At 36.0% G+C, this 16046-nt stretch overlaps 1 protein-coding gene across 2 annotated transcripts in view; it reads right to left on the reverse strand.

The window, feature by feature from the left end:
• LOC100368089 (cytoplasmic aconitate hydratase) overlaps positions 1–16046 on the reverse strand; it is a 45964-nt gene that overhangs the window by 20882 nt on the left and 9036 nt on the right. The window contains exons 5-11 of one of the 2 annotated variants that reach the window (XM_085494534.1): positions 10881–11063; positions 9268–9337; positions 8669–8852; positions 7716–7855; positions 5785–5956; positions 3656–3756; positions 2749–3025 (exon numbers count right to left, since the gene is read on the reverse strand). In XM_085494534.1, the coding sequence (XP_085350660.1) occupies positions 2749–3025; positions 3656–3756; positions 5785–5956; positions 7716–7855; positions 8669–8852; positions 9268–9337; positions 10881–11063 (1127 nt within the window). The remainder of the gene's footprint in view (positions 1–2748; positions 3026–3655; positions 3757–5784; positions 5957–7715; positions 7856–8668; positions 8853–9267; positions 9338–10880; positions 11064–16046) is intronic. The other variant, XM_085494535.1, reaches the window with a different exon arrangement.

The raw sequence follows: 16046 nt of genomic DNA on the forward strand, positions 1-16046 counted from the left end.
ATGAGTTGACCCTAATTTGTTTAAACTCAAAACGATGGGTCCCATGCGATGAACACTATGCTGCTGGTGAGCAGTGGAAGATACTTTAAAAGGGAATTGCTCAATCCCACGGATTGCACCACGTGCTCATGGGTAATTAACTCCGCCTCTGTCCACTAAGACTGCTTATTATGCTCGCTTACAGGCATTTTGCATACAGTACAGTTCTCGCGGAAGCTTTGGCTTCACTTCAGCGTCAACTTCGCTTCAGCATCGCATCATTATGGCATTGTTATGGCTTCAGCATCGCTTCAATGTCACACCATTAAAAAGTTAGGCGGTTATCGCTTTGCTTCATTGTGGCCTCATTATGGCGACAATGTGGCATCAGCATCGCTTCATCAAACAAAGAAGTACTGTACTCATTTCCCCCCAAAACCTCTTGACCGCTTCCGCTTTTGACCAGTCAATTTCAGTTTAATTTTCGACCGTGCAACAATTCGGACTACTAAAAATTTTCTGGTATTCATATATCACGGTTACTAGTTTAGTAACCGTGCATAGATGTTGAACAACCGTCAAAAGTTCAAATACTTTTTGTTTTAACTATCTATAATTATATGCACGCAATCTGACCCTTTGACCTAGATTTGGCTGGGATTGAATATTTTATTTTAGACAATATTCCGACGTGACGCACTGCTACAAAATGTATTCAACAGAAGTACAACATGGTTGTCTGGGTTTCTTTTCCTGATTGTGTTGAGTTTACAATTTGTATAATTATTGTTATTGTCTACCGACCGTAATTTGTTTCTCCAAACGGTCCCGACGTCCGCCATTCAACACAATCAGCATTTATTTATCGCAATTCATGGGGATCATGTCCCTTAATTTGCGGGCTGTAAAACCAAATAATTAAACAAGTACTATTTATTGTATTTTTGTTTTACCTCGCGAAACTACAACAGAGCGTAGAGTTGTCGTGGTTAAATAGTCGCCTTGAAATCGATGGAACTTCAACTACTAGTATCCATTTCTCACCTTGAAATAAAAAAATCGAAGAGCATCGGGGGATATATTATTAACCAGTCTTACGAATCGCTAGCTTTATTTTATTCCAATTTATAAAATTCACAAGTTTTCGACATTTGTTGGCAACTTCCGCGCTAAAATGGTTGAAAATGTGGGTGTGGTTTTCTCGCAAAGTCCTGTTGATAATACGGACTAATATGGTTCTGTGACCCAGGTCGTGCTCCGATCAGGTGACTCTCAGCCAATCAATGATGTTGTACCAAAACATATTTAACGCAAATTGAAGGGTCGTCGTACCATCCAATCTCCATCGTCGATTCACAAAGTTTTTTTTGTGCTGTGACAGGCTTCGCAATTATTCACTGGAAAACATCGGTATATTTTGACAAACGGATGGGATTTTACCTCAGTTCAAAAAAAAGGAAAAAAAAAAAAAAACAGGGCTGAGATACAAATCAGTTTTGCAAGTTGGAAAATAAGGTAAACCAGACTGGGGTCGATGATTTTCAGTATCGAAGGACTTCCGTGTGAATCATGATTTTCAAATTGTTCATCGGCTGGTGACCAAATATTTACGGCCACACTAAATAGACACGTTTTTTTTTTTTCTGAAGCCCAATAAATTATTTCTGCATGTCTAGTGCTATTCGATTTTTTACAGGGCATGTGGCTCGTTTTCATTCAAAAATATGTTTGTGAGAATACTTTTAATGTACGTATAGATCGAGCTCAGATCACTGATCGTGACTTAATTTTGAGAATTGGTTGTCAAATTTTACCAGACCGACGCCACCACAACCATCCAATCATATGTTGGAAATGTACGCACTTGTTTTGGAACTTTGTATCAAGATGACTGGCGACGACGCTGACGCACCAGGCGGCGTACGTGCGTGTTGCATGTTTTAGTTCCGGGCATGGGGTCGGACTCTGCTAAAACTAAACGAAACACAGAAAAATACCACCGAAATGAGGAATCTGAATCTGCTCTTGTAGCAGCAAATAAAATGAGCGAAAAAAGGTAAATTTTATAACAAGAACAGTTTCACTTCGTATACAGCAAATTGTGTTGTATCACAACGACGATTGCATCGTGTGATTTGAATTTATCACGATTTTCCTTCCAGTCAATATGAAACTCGTCACCTTGCCGATTGTAATGTACTTCGCAAAGTTTTTGGTGCCCAATACTCGCAACACTAAAATAATTAAACAAGATATCTTTTTAAAATGTCATTTTACTCTTGATCATATTATTTTATTCGCCTTGAATTTCAAATCGATTACATATCGAACTTCTGTACATGTTTTTGTCTACTGCCCTTCTGCGTGCAAATAATGAGGTCATACTCATGTCACAATAAGTTGAAGCTGATGCCATGTTGATGCCATGAGACTGCGAAGCTGAGGCCACGATGATGCCACAAAATAGCGAGGCGAACACAGCTTCAATTTTCAATGACGCGAAGCTGATGCCACAATGATGCGATGCTGAGGCGACAATGATGCCACAAAAGCCAAAGCTTCCGCGAGAACTGTACTGTATATACATTAGCCGCCATTTTAAACTCATGATTTTTACAACATTTATACATCAAAAGCCCAACCAGACGAGTGTAATCATGCAACCTTTAGGGGTCAGACAAAGTACCAGGATGTGCAGCCTTCAGGGGGTCATGGAAAGTACCAGGATGTGCAGCCTTCAGGGGTCATACAAGAACCTATTTCACTTACCAGCTCCTAGCATCACAGACGGGTTACTCGTATTTGTACAACTAGTGATAGCAGCTATCACCACCGAACCATGCGCTAAAGTGCATTCACTTTCATCAAATACAAATGGTACCACTTTATCCTGTTTATCAGCTGGGATATTAAATCCCTTGAATCCAACTTTGTTGTCCAGGCATTGCTTGAAGTCTTTCTTCATGTCAGACACAGGTACTTTATCATGTGGACGTTTTGGACCACTGATACACGTAACTACAGTACCAAGATCCAATTCTACAATCTATACAGAGATGAGAACACCATGAGAGTTTAGTCATGTACCATACTTCCCTTATCATAAGCCCAGGGGCCTGACATGTAAAACCGAGAAAACGGGTGGGCTTGTACTCAAAGACCACCTCAGAAAGGATGATTTTTTTGGTTTAACATTGTAACCATCTCATCACCCCTGAAAAATTATCCAAATTACATCTCTCGTTAACCACACCAGGCTTGAGGAAATATTAAGTCTTTTTGAAATAATGTGACATGAGTCGTCATTGATTTCTAAGACAGGGAAGGCCTTATGATTAAGGACTGTATAAGCTTAGTATAAACAGTTTCCTATTACTTATTTAACCTTTTCACAATCAGTTCCCTCTTTTCATCACAATTTCACAATAGTTTATAGTCTGCACTTTCTTCAGCAGATTGGAACAAAACTAGCCCAATTTTGTGAGTGAAAACTGAAAAACTGACTGAAATTTTGTCTGTTGGCTCAAAAATGAGGGTTCATTTCCAGAAATTTTCAAGATTAAATGGGCCTATACTGTGAAATTGTAATGAAAGAGGTTACTGGTGGTGAAAGATTACACTATCTTGCCCAACCAGGCACAAAAGTATAATACTTACATAAGATGAATTAACTAACCTCTGAGAAGACAGGATCTTGTTCAGCATTGGTGAAATCTCTGAACAATGCATTAGCTTTTAAGTATGCTTCAATAAATTCAATCATGTTATCATCACGACCTGACGAATAAAACACAAAACTATATGTACATGTATCACCTTCAGGGGTTTTTCTAGGAAAAATGAACAAGAGGAAGCACACACAGGCAAGAGAGTGGAGCGACTAAGCTAGCACAGAAACAACATGGCGGATCAATCTGGAAACGCGATATCAGAGGGTTTCTGCGCCGTTTTAATGGTGTATCTATCGCCATTGAAATAGTTTTTCAGGAGTAATTTCAGGGTATTTGGTGTCCAGTGTCAGCCGGTGTTGCTGGGAAGTTTTCAGAAAGAAAAATATATTTAAAAAAATGGATATTCCTTTCATGTAACCTTCGTAATACGGTATGGTCCGAGTATAACATTATATTAAACTAGCGTAACCTTTTGAGTGCTATAGTCACCTTTTGTCATCTTTCACAAAATAGATCTAGATACTGTATGTGCATATTAATTAGGTAATTTGCATATCATTAACCCTTTGAGTGCCATAGTCACCTTTTGTCATCTTTCACAAAATACTAAAATGGTTAATTATTCACTGGGTTTTAATTTGGCTTATTTCGCTGACTGGAAAATGCGCTAAATTAAAACCCTGTGAATATGCAAAATTTAGCATAGAACACATTATCTAAATGACGAAACCGTGAATTTAAAACCCACTGAATATGCCTGAAATGGTAAATCAGTGAAATTTAAACCCCGTGAAAATTAGTCATTTTACAGTACTGTATGTGCATATTAATTAGGTAATTTGCATATCATTAACCCTTTGAGCGCCATAGTCACCTTTTGTCATCTTTCACAAAATAGATCTAGATACTGTATGTGCATATTAATTAGGTAATTTGCATATCATTAACCCTTTGAGTGCCAGTCACCTTTTGTCACCATTCACAAAATAACACTATTTAACATCTGTGCATATGGATTAGGTAATTTACATATCATTAACCCTTTGAGCATCAAAGGAAATTTTGCCACCGTTCACGCAATAAAAAAAATTCTCATAATTTATTCCATGTTTTTTTTTTCAGATTTTGATCAAGATTTTGCAGCTTATGATAACTTTATCTGGATCAAAATTAACAAAGAAATTAGAGAAAAATATGTACAAAATGTTGAAAAAATTAAACAAATATATCTGCAAGAAAAAATATGGCAACACAAAGTACACCAATGTAGATTTGTTTCAGCCTACGTCACCAGAGTACAATTTTGAAAATATGGCATATTATCTCTGCCATAAAAGCGTTATAATACTGACAATATGGCCACAACCAACAAAAATACAATAACCACTTTCTTTGAAAAGTAGGCTGTCAATAACTCAATATCCATACATTGCCAAGAGGACAATTTACTCTGAAAAATACATTTGATTTCTGACACAGCAATCTTAAAGCGAGAGGGTCGTCACCAGCGCACACCTCAGTCCCAAACAGCGATAACGACACATGCTAAAAACGCAAAGGCTCATGGGTAGACTCGTTTGTAAACAATGACACGCTATGGCCATCCGACGCATGTGCAGGTAAAAACTCCGTCGCTTTAAGGACTAGCTGTTTTCATTGCTCTAATATTTCGCGTTTTATACTGCAAGTACAAAAAGTGATTTTATCATTTTTTCACAGTGGTAAATATCAAGGTATTTAGAATATTGGATGTAATGATCGGAAAGAATGAAGCACTATTTGGGAGAGGGGAAATCCCAAGACTACACTTTCTATCACTTTTACTTTGAACTCACTGCTACACTGGCAAGTTTATAAAACATAATACTCCCAAATATTAACCTTTTCACCACAAGTTACATCTTTTCCTTCACAAAATAGTCCCATTTATAGTCTGCACTTTCCTTCAGAAGATTGGAACTAAAATAGCCAAATTTTTGAGTAAAAACTGAAAATTGACACGCATTTTGTCTGTTGGCTCCAAAATTAGGGTTCACTTCCAGAAATATTGAAGAATATGAAAAAAAAAGTGCACAAAAATTTGGGCTAGAAAGTCTGGTGGTGAAAAGGTTAACCCAAGAAGACAAACACTAACCTGTTTGTTTTAGATACTTGATAGTAGTGACGTCAGCAGGGAAATAACCCACAGTAGCACCATACTCAGGACACATATTAGCAATGGTGGCTCTGTCTGCTAATGACAGCACAGCTACCCCTGGACCAAAAAATTCTACAAATTTTCCAACAACACCAATTTGACGCAGATGCTGTTTAAAAAGAGAAAAATAGAATATTTATAAAACACGAACAATAAATAAGGCCAGGGAAAAAAAATTCTGTTTCTCGTTTCATGAAAATTTTTAAATGATTTTTTTTTTTTTTTTTTTAAATACTGAGCTAAAAATGGGAGAAATCTGAGACAAGTGCGAGTACAAGAGCATTTTGGAATGCTTTAGAAGGAAAAAAAACGTTTGAGGCGCATAGTTCAACATGATGCGCGTGGAAACGAGAAACGGAGATATTTTTTTTCTCAGCCTAACATATTTTATACAGCTGACAAAAAATTATGATTGGGAAGTATGTTAAAACATTTACAGTACAGTCTGAGCATATCTTAGCATTTAGCTAGTTTTAAGTTGGCCATCCCCAGCTAAGCTTGCTTTGAAAACTGCCACATCTCTAAATTCTGTAAAGTACTGTAAAATACTTTATTTTCGCTTGAGATTTAATTTTCACTATTTTCTGAGTCGCTGAAGGAATGATTCAGTGAAAATAAAATCAAGCAAAAATACGTTTTTTCTTATACCGTAGTTGTCCAAGTATAAACCCCTGCTCGAGTGTAAGCCCCCCTTCAAATTTACAGCATTTTACAACAAGACATTTATCCGATTATAAGCCCAGGACGTAACAGGCGATCCTCAAGTTAATTTGGACGATGCTTGTCGATGAAGACACTCGTGTACACACGACGATTTGTTTATGAATAAATTAGCATAAATTATCGCTCTGGATAAGTTTTAGCTTTTATCCGTTTATAAGTCCCCCCCCAAAAAATTTTTTGTCAATTTGCCGTTTTCTCGGACAACTACAGTATTTTACATTTAGTGAAAATAAATTCCATACAAAACAACCAAAAAGTCATTTCAGTGAAAATTAATTCCAGCTAAAATAAAGTATTTTACAGTGATCAGTCTAAATGTAATTTGGTATTAGTGACATGGGTAAATACCAAATGAGTTGTAATCATTGACGACAATGATACGATAAAAACAAGAAACTTGAAAGTTAAGTTGAGCCCCCAGACTGTACTGTACACATGAACACTGTTGTTGCTAGTTGCATCATACTCAAGATCAGGGGTTTCGTTAAGAGCCGGCCGCCGGCCATATGGCCTGCCATAAACCCAAATTGGCAGTGTATACTCTGCCCTCTCGATCGCCTACGCCAGTCTTGCTGCAGCGCTTCGCACTGCTGAGAGCCTTTTTATTTTTTGTTGACCTGTTACAGAATGATGGCCTGCTATTAAATGCATTTGTTAAACCCCTGCTAAAAATGCAGTTGTTTGAGTACATACATACAGGTCTCATGCCACTAATCAACCAATTTATATGTCTTGCAAGAACCAATGAAATTTTTTCAAATTTTTTTTTTCTCAGGTGCTCCCTGTTTGAGGGCGTAATCACCTGGGTCAAAGGTGAGACCAACATGTGGTCTTTTGTTTACTACTTAGCGACTGTGTACCTGTGGGTTTATTCTGTGCGTATTTGGATGTTCTAATCTTGGTGTTTTCCAGTGATTTTTCTAGGTGCAATCCAAATACAGTAGGTGTGTCTTGTTTACCTGAAATTTGTAAGAGTTTGAGCTGGCCAACATGTTAGTTTTTTTCATATGGTTGTTTACTGGCATGTTGATATCCCATTTTTTGGCCATGTTTTCAACTTTCGTCATCATTTTCATATAGCAATCTCGTCATATGTTAACATTGTCGTCTATGGAAATTCAATTTGTGGTATGAGCCCTACATACCTTGGTAATGGTGAGTACAATGTCAGTGGATGTAGTCAGGGGATCTGGCTGCCCAGTTAATTTATAACCAACCACTTTAGGCAATACCATGCTTATAGCTTGTCCTAGCATAACAGCTTCTGCCTCAATGCCACCAACACCTGCAAAAATAAAAACATAGAAACATTATGGTAACCTTTCCCAATCACATTAGTACTTTACAGTACCTATGGTGCCAAGGAGGGATATGGTGAATAACCTGAAGAAAATATTTTAAACAAGCAGCCTCTCGGCTGTTAGCAATTCACATTTCAATTAAAGATCTGAAAATATCCTTTTTCACCATAAAATACAAAAATATTCATAAAAATTAGAGAATTGAAGATATCATTACTGAATGAACAAACCTGAGAGAGGTCTACCTGTACCTATATGAATAATATTCAATGCATTGGGACTTGAACAAAAAGTTGAAAAAATCACTTTTTACCAAAAATATTCATCAAAATTAGAGAATTAAAAATATCAGAAGTCTGCCCAAGGTACATATACACCAAGTATCAAAGCATTAAAAATTGTAGTTTTCAGACAGTGACGATACCGGATGATGACAGACAATAACTCATGATAAAGCTTCGCTCGACAAAGTCGACAGCGAAGCTATAAAGGTTTTTAGTGACGTTACTAGTTCTGTTAGTTGGAAAGAAAAACTTTCAGTGAAATTCGACGATCTAAGAAACATTTTCTTAATTTCACGAGTTCAGTATTAATATCTACTCGATTCAAAGATGAGGTCGTGATGAAATCAATGCCAGATTTGTGTGCCAGAAATACCATTTTTTCAAACAAAAGATGGCAAAAATATTTACAAAAAAATTGAAAAACTGCAGAAAAACCAACAAATGTACTGAAGCCGACCCCAAAAGATCTGGATATCAATCGTAGATTTGAATATCTGCTAAAATTCAACTTACCCCAGCCGACAATTCCCATACCATTAATCATAGTTGTATGAGAGTCAGTTCCAACTAAACTATCAGGATATAGAATACCGTCTTGGTTGAACACTAAACGTCCTAGGTATTCTAAGTTTACTTGATGTACAATGCCTGACCCTGGTGGTACTATTAACATATTCTTGAAAGCTTTGGCACCCCACTGCAAGGAAATAGTTGCAGATGTTCTTTTGTTAACCAGCTTTATATGGTACTGTACAATGACTAATTTTCACTGGGTTTAAATTTTGCTGATTTACCAATTCAGGCATATTCAGTGAGTTTCAAATTCATGGTTTTATCATTTAGATAATGTGTTCTATGCTAAATTTTACATATTCACAGGGTTTTAATTTAGCGCATTTTCTAGTCAACGAAATAAGCAAAATGAAAACCCGGTGAATAATTAATCCCTTTACACTATTTTGCAATGAGTCGCAGTGATTATTATAAAATTTTAAAAAAATTATCCACACAAATGCAATCAAGAGCGCTCACAAAATTTGGTTATTTTCCCCAAATAGCCAAATTTATTATATATTTTCTTTTGTGAATGTAAAGCTATGTATAGGGCTTACCTTTAAGAAAAGGAACCTTTCTTGGTTTCTCTCAAATTCTAAATCTTGATTTTTTTCCAAGGCATCAGAGCTATAACAAAAGAAAAGCATTGTAATTATTGAACAAAAATAAAAACGAGAAACGATAACGTAGACAGCAACAGACACGCATAATCTTGAAAGCAACAAATTGTTGTTGAGATCACAAAAAATAACGGGGGCGATGACACTGTAAGCTATATTGTCACTATAATCTTCAAAAAGGAATTGTATGTGATGACGCAATCTATAGAATTTGCAACCAAAGATTGCCAGACACTACTCAGATAATGGAATTGCTAAATCTACATGAGAATATCTACAAGGTATGCATGATATGAACCTAGAATGAAACACTAAAAGAAATGATATAGATTAGATTTATTAACAAGAGCATCCATACATTTTTTTGACGTCTTAGGACTATTTGGGACAAGAATTTGTGTCAAGTGCGGGAAATATACATTCAAATTTTAATGCCCCCACCCCCAGTGCTCAACACTGGATCCTTTCAATTTCTTATTTCAATTCAAATTTCCTTTGCCTTTGCTAATAATAGCGTTAAAGCAAAAATGTATTCTCCTAGATTTACTTATTTGAAAAAATTGGTGCAGGATGCAATATTTTAAAACATGGATGAATCCTTCATTTTTTAACCCCCCACAATATATGCCAATTCAACACGTGTAATAATCCCAAGACCCCATTATTGGTCTTTGAATGCTCTCTGATTACAACTTTACAGTACAGTTGGGGTGTAACTTAAAGCATGGTAGTAGTCATGCTGCGCATGTGTAAGATATATTGGTCTCATATAAACAAAGATGGCGCCTTTGACTGTTGCGCAGATCAACGAGTACGAACTGACACGTTTCCAAGCTTTAATTAGGTAATTTTCATGTGATTGTGATTTCCATTTGAAGATCGCATTGGATAGTGGGAAAATCAATGTTTATCAACACAAATATCAAACGTAGCGAGACGACCACCATGCTTTAACTTCTAAGCTAACTACGAGCTGCCTTTGCCTTTTTCATAAAAAGTCATTAATTTCAATAGGTGATTTCCCGTTCGACTGCAAGATCTTGCAAGATGCATGAAAGACGCACGTTGAATGTCTGCCACAAAAATCAAACGATTTTATTTTGAACTTGAATTTCTTTATTTCGTAGCTCACATTGACCGGCAGATTTTCAACAGAGGAATATTGCTTTTGAATATCCTGACTTAATCGAAAATGTCTATCATCAAATATGTACAGCACATTATTAAGCATGGAAATGCACCCAAAATATTTTGGCGTAGTGATGATGCATTTCTCAGAGGCACACAAAATTGTGAATAAAAGATAAACAAAGCTCATTAACTACAGGTTAGAGATTTGTCAATTGTTTGCACACTTCAATAAACACATACGAATCCAACAGAAAAACATGGTGCGTTAAAGGAGGATTATTCAAAGAAATAAATGGCTGAAAGATTCTACGTACACAAAGAAAAAAAAAGTGGACACATGCATGCAACACAGAGGAAAGTTAGCAAAGCTAGTTAAAAACCGCAAACAAAAACTTGTAAAACGATTCAAAATGACTAACCAATCGGTTGGTAGATGATGAAAGGGACATATCTTGTCTAAAAGTGGCAACCCCGAGTGTAAACAAGCAGAACAGGTACGAGCATCACGGGCCGATACGGACGTGATCTGCTGCCTGATAGCACCACCACCACGTTTGGCACCACCGCCAGGATTTGGCCCATTTGGCACTATCCTATACGGCCTAGTGTGAAAGATGGAAAAATAGTTAATGTAAGCATAATTTATGTAATTAGTTAACATGCGGCATTAACAAACAATAGGCTGTTGCACTTTCAATCTGCACCCCTCCCTCATGTTGATAACTTGTAATTTCTGTATAAAACAATTTGAGTTAAAATAATTTAAAAGTAAAATTTTGTTCTACTGAGCATGTTACTGCATATATATGCAATGCATTATGGGAGAAAATTTAATATAATGGAAAATTGGATTGCACTGGACTAAATTATTTTAAATCTTTCAAAAATATTACAATTCATATCATATTATGTACCAAAATTTTGATACAAAGAAATAATCTCACCAAACAAATTAATCCAACAAATTCGACATTTTTCTTGTTTTTTAAAAAATCGTCTAGTAAGCCCAATTTTTTTTTTTCAGTATTCTAATTCTATTAACTAATAACAAATAATCTTCCATTTATTTTAATCATAAAATTGTAAAAATCCAAGTGATTCAAGAAATTCCAAAACTATCCTACTCTACTCTTTTATATAAAAATACGATCTTTTCAACATGGGGGATGCAGATGTAAAGTAGAATAGCCCAATACAACATTTATTTAATATTCTGCGTTTTAACTTTAATATCAAGAAATTTAACAAAGTAAAGATGGAATCGACTTTAAATTGGCATACACGTAACAGATGAAACCAATATTGATCTTGAATATATATATATATATAGATGACACAACAAACACAAAATTGAATTAAAATTACTTCAAATTTTGGTGAATTCGCAAACATTTTGCAGAAAAACTAGGCAGCTTTGCATTTTTATTAAGACAGCTAGGGGGCCTTTGATTTCAAATCAGCACAAAAACACAATTGATTTATGTGTAACTGTAAAACTTGTATTAGAAGTCGTGACATTTATTGAAATGGTATAGTCTAACAGTGGATGTGGCTTCTATTAGAGTACTACTGTAAAATCTGTATTAAAAGCCGCGGCTTCTAATAACATGATACAATGCAACAGAGGGGATGTGGCTTCTATTAGAGCATCTACACATATGAGAAATGATGAATTTTTAGGTCTCAATTGTTCAAAAACAATGGGTGCGGCTTCTATTAGGGATGCGGCTTCTAATACAGATTTTACGGTAGTGTTGATTTTACTTGTATTTTGGATGATTTGTGTGTACATTCTAAAAAAAAATATTTCTCATGAACTACATGTATATGCAGTATACGGAGGGGAATAAATATGAAACTGGATTTTAGTTTTTCATTCAGCTAAAATATATTCCAAATCCTGTAATATCAAATTCTTTTTTGAGTTAAAAAGTGAAAATCACCAAACTTTTGAAGTATTTTGCATTTGTACACAGAACAATTAACACATGCAATAACATAGAAATTATTAAAGCCTGGTACAAGCAATATATTACCAGCCTACCACATTCAATAACAGAAAAACCCTTAAAATATGCACAACTAAAAAAAAAAAGAATGAATGCAATGGACAAAGCAAAATTCTGTGACCGTCATTATCAGGTTTTCAAAAAGGAGCTATTATTAAAGGGGCACCTTCCAGTTAAGATTAATTTTACAACAAATTTACTTTCTGGATTAAAATAACAATGGATAACAAAAGATAGATTAACATTGTAAACAACATAAACAATAGTGTCCCATGATTCTTTGGTGCAATCCATGGGATTGAGCGGTTCCCCTTTAAAGTGCCTGTGCAATGCCCACCCACATGCTTCCCATTTTAGATATGTGCCCCACTGAAATGGGCAATTATTGATTTTTTTGCTGAAAATGATTACTCGTATCCAAGTAAATTTGAGATATTTCCCGTGCTGTAGCCACGCCCACCTATCCTGAAACGGTCGACTGTTTCCGGATTTCCGACTCTCGCCGAAAGTGCGCCACCAAATGCAAAAATATGAGAGGAAGCCATACCCCTGAGCCGTACTTTTATATCACTGTGTCATTCAACGTACAACTGTACTATTAAACGATATACATTTTTTAATCGGCGTATCTTTTGTCTGTTTAATTTTATTTTTGAGAGAGCGAATTTTTAGAAGTTGTTTTCACAACAAACATTTATGATGGTTAAACGTTGTGTTGTGGGCGGTTGCAGTAATGCGTATAGTCATAGTGTAAGTATTTACACGTTTCCAATCGATCTGAAGGTGCGAAATCGGTGGACGAAAGCCGTGAAAATAACGAGAAAAGGTTGGGGTGGACTTCCTCCTAACAGCGTCATATGCAGTGTCCACTTCACCTCAGATTCTTTTTTTTTTTGTGTGAAAAACTGTCCTTGTCCATGACAAAACAACTAGGTGTTAACGAGAAACGCCGACAATACAAAACGTTTTCGAAAAAATAGATTCCGAACCAGCCCATGATCACTGAGACGGATTTCAGAAGGAAGAGAGACGTCGAGTATGTGTTTCAAATGATTTGATTTTTTTGCGATCCCGATTATCGCTTTATAGAGACCACCCGTGTTATGTAAAAGGTAGCAGTAACTTTGATAATGACACGAAAACGAAGCGTCGGACAAACAGGAAATTATGCAGCCCTCAGGCTTTTTTCATTTTCGCAGGCTAAAATTGTCTGAATTGTTCGGTTATTGGTGTTGAATGTCGAATTCACACATTTGTTGCCTTTACTTGCAGCTTGATCGGCGTAATAATTTACGGAATAAGAATCCGGGCTTGAGCTGTCAATGTATTTTTTTAATATGATGTCATAATCATGAAAATCACGCTAAATCCACTCTGAATTTGTCTGTATGTGAGTCGCTCTCAATTATTTTTGTTATCCAATTAAACGCCGCCATTCACGCACTTGTCCCCCTCATGACCCGACGCGTTCACCCATTACAACGCGGCAGTCATTTATTTAGTAGTAACTGTGTTTTGTCGGTTTTTTTAAAATTATTTCTTTATTTTATAAATCAATATTGTCTAGTAACCTGCTAAATAACAAGACGATTCAGCCGTCAAATTTGATTTTGTCCAATGCCGGAGTCCAGCGACAGTGTACAAACGTGCTCCGGTGACGGTAACACCACGGTGACTAGCTACACCAGACCGGACACATTTCACATCTGACTCAACCCCATGCAACAAACTTGATACTATGTGTTCATTATGGTCCATTCTTCCTCGACGAACAAGTACATAAGTGGCAATTTAGTCAAAGACGAGAAAACAGTACAAGAAATTTGCCTTATTTACACGTATCGGCAATGCAAGCTGCCCAGCGACTTCCCTTTCTGACGTCACAAGAGGAATTTCTGTATGCAAATGAGAAGCTAATGAGGAGCCTCGTTTTAAAATACGCAAAAATAAAGTTTCCGTAGACTGAGTTTAAACACATTTTTTCACTTAAAAAAAATATTTATGCTTAGAAACATAAAAAATAATAATATTTATGTATTAATGGATAATTTTAGGCGTGAAAATAGCAGCCATTTCACAGGCACTTTAAGAAATTGTAACTCCATACACATAGGTTAAGGGAACACTAAACAAATTCAGCAATGGGAAACTTTTCTAATTTTTCAGAAGCATCATTTGTAAACACTGCGTGTGTATTTTATTTGTTATTGTTCTGTTGGTCTTAAATTACACTGCACACACTACATGCAGTTCAAAAAAAAAAAAATTTTTTCAACATTTCTCAATGTTTAATTTTAGGTATACATGTACCACACAATTATTTGTGTTTTCCAAGCCTTATTTAACTGACTTAGCAGATTTCTAAAACCTTTGCACATGTACAACCGACGATAAACAAGTTTTGAGTTCAGTCGTTACCTTAAAAACTTACATGCTCTGGTGTAAAAACAGTCCAATGTTGTCTGCGTGGGGGAGGGAGGAGGGGGGGGATTCGCCACATGAGTGTTTAATAGCTCAGAACACCATGAACCAGTGGAAACGGCTAATAAACCACCCCCAATTTCATGCACAGAAATCAACCGAGGGCGCTATAACTCAAACACGTACATCCAAGTGAGTTTACCAAGCAATTTACACAAATGAAGCTTTATAAAAAGAATTGATCACATGATGTAAGGCTGAGAAAAAAAAAATCTGTTTCTCGTTTCCGTGCGCATCTTTTTGAACTATGCGCCTCCGATGTTTTTTTTTTCCCTTCTAAAGCGTTCCAAAATGCACTTGTACTCTCACTTGTCTCAAATTTCCCCCATTTTAGCTCAGTATTCAGCTTCGCCGCCTAATTCTAAAATTTCCATGAAACGAGAAACAGAGAATTTGAAACAGAGAATGTGTAAAAGAAATAATGTTTATTTATTGTCATTGTCCACCATGCATGACACGTTGAATATGATATGCACGTACAATTTTACGAAAACACTGTAAAATACTTTATTTTAGCTGGAATTTATTTTTCGCTGAAAAGACTTTTTGGGTGTTTTGTATGGAATTTATTTTCACCAATTTTTGACGAGTTGAATGTAAAATGCAAGAAAAAAGGGCGTACGAAAATTTAATCCGAGAAAATAATGTATTTTAGTGTAATACAAGTTAAGCTGCGACAACACCTGAAAGCTTAGACACGCTATGCATACTTATAAAAGTCTTATATTATACACATTAATTTAGTGTTAAATAACTCCAACTTGTCAATATTTAACTCAAAATTTTGACCACTGTAAAAATGGCTAGAAAAACTAGGTCAATCTTCTAATTCTTTTTACCAAGTTAAGTTTAAATTAAACAACCGACTGTAGTCAGCCAACAGAGCATTGGCTGTGTATAATTGGTCGTGCAGTTGCAATAAAATAATAAAAACTTTTCAAGTTCAGTCGGCTGACTTTTTAAAATCGATGCCGACTAGAATTGGCCAACGACAATTGGTTCATGTGACATCACCTTTGCATTGCATGGATGCATTTACACGAGTATAGTATGGGTCACTCTCACCACATGAGCAGGCAGATTTTTCACCAGCCA

Source organism: Saccoglossus kowalevskii, chromosome 20, assembly GCF_978046115.1.
Source record: "Saccoglossus kowalevskii chromosome 20, keSacKowa6.1, whole genome shotgun sequence".
NCBI lineage: Eukaryota > Metazoa > Hemichordata > Enteropneusta > Harrimaniidae > Saccoglossus > Saccoglossus kowalevskii.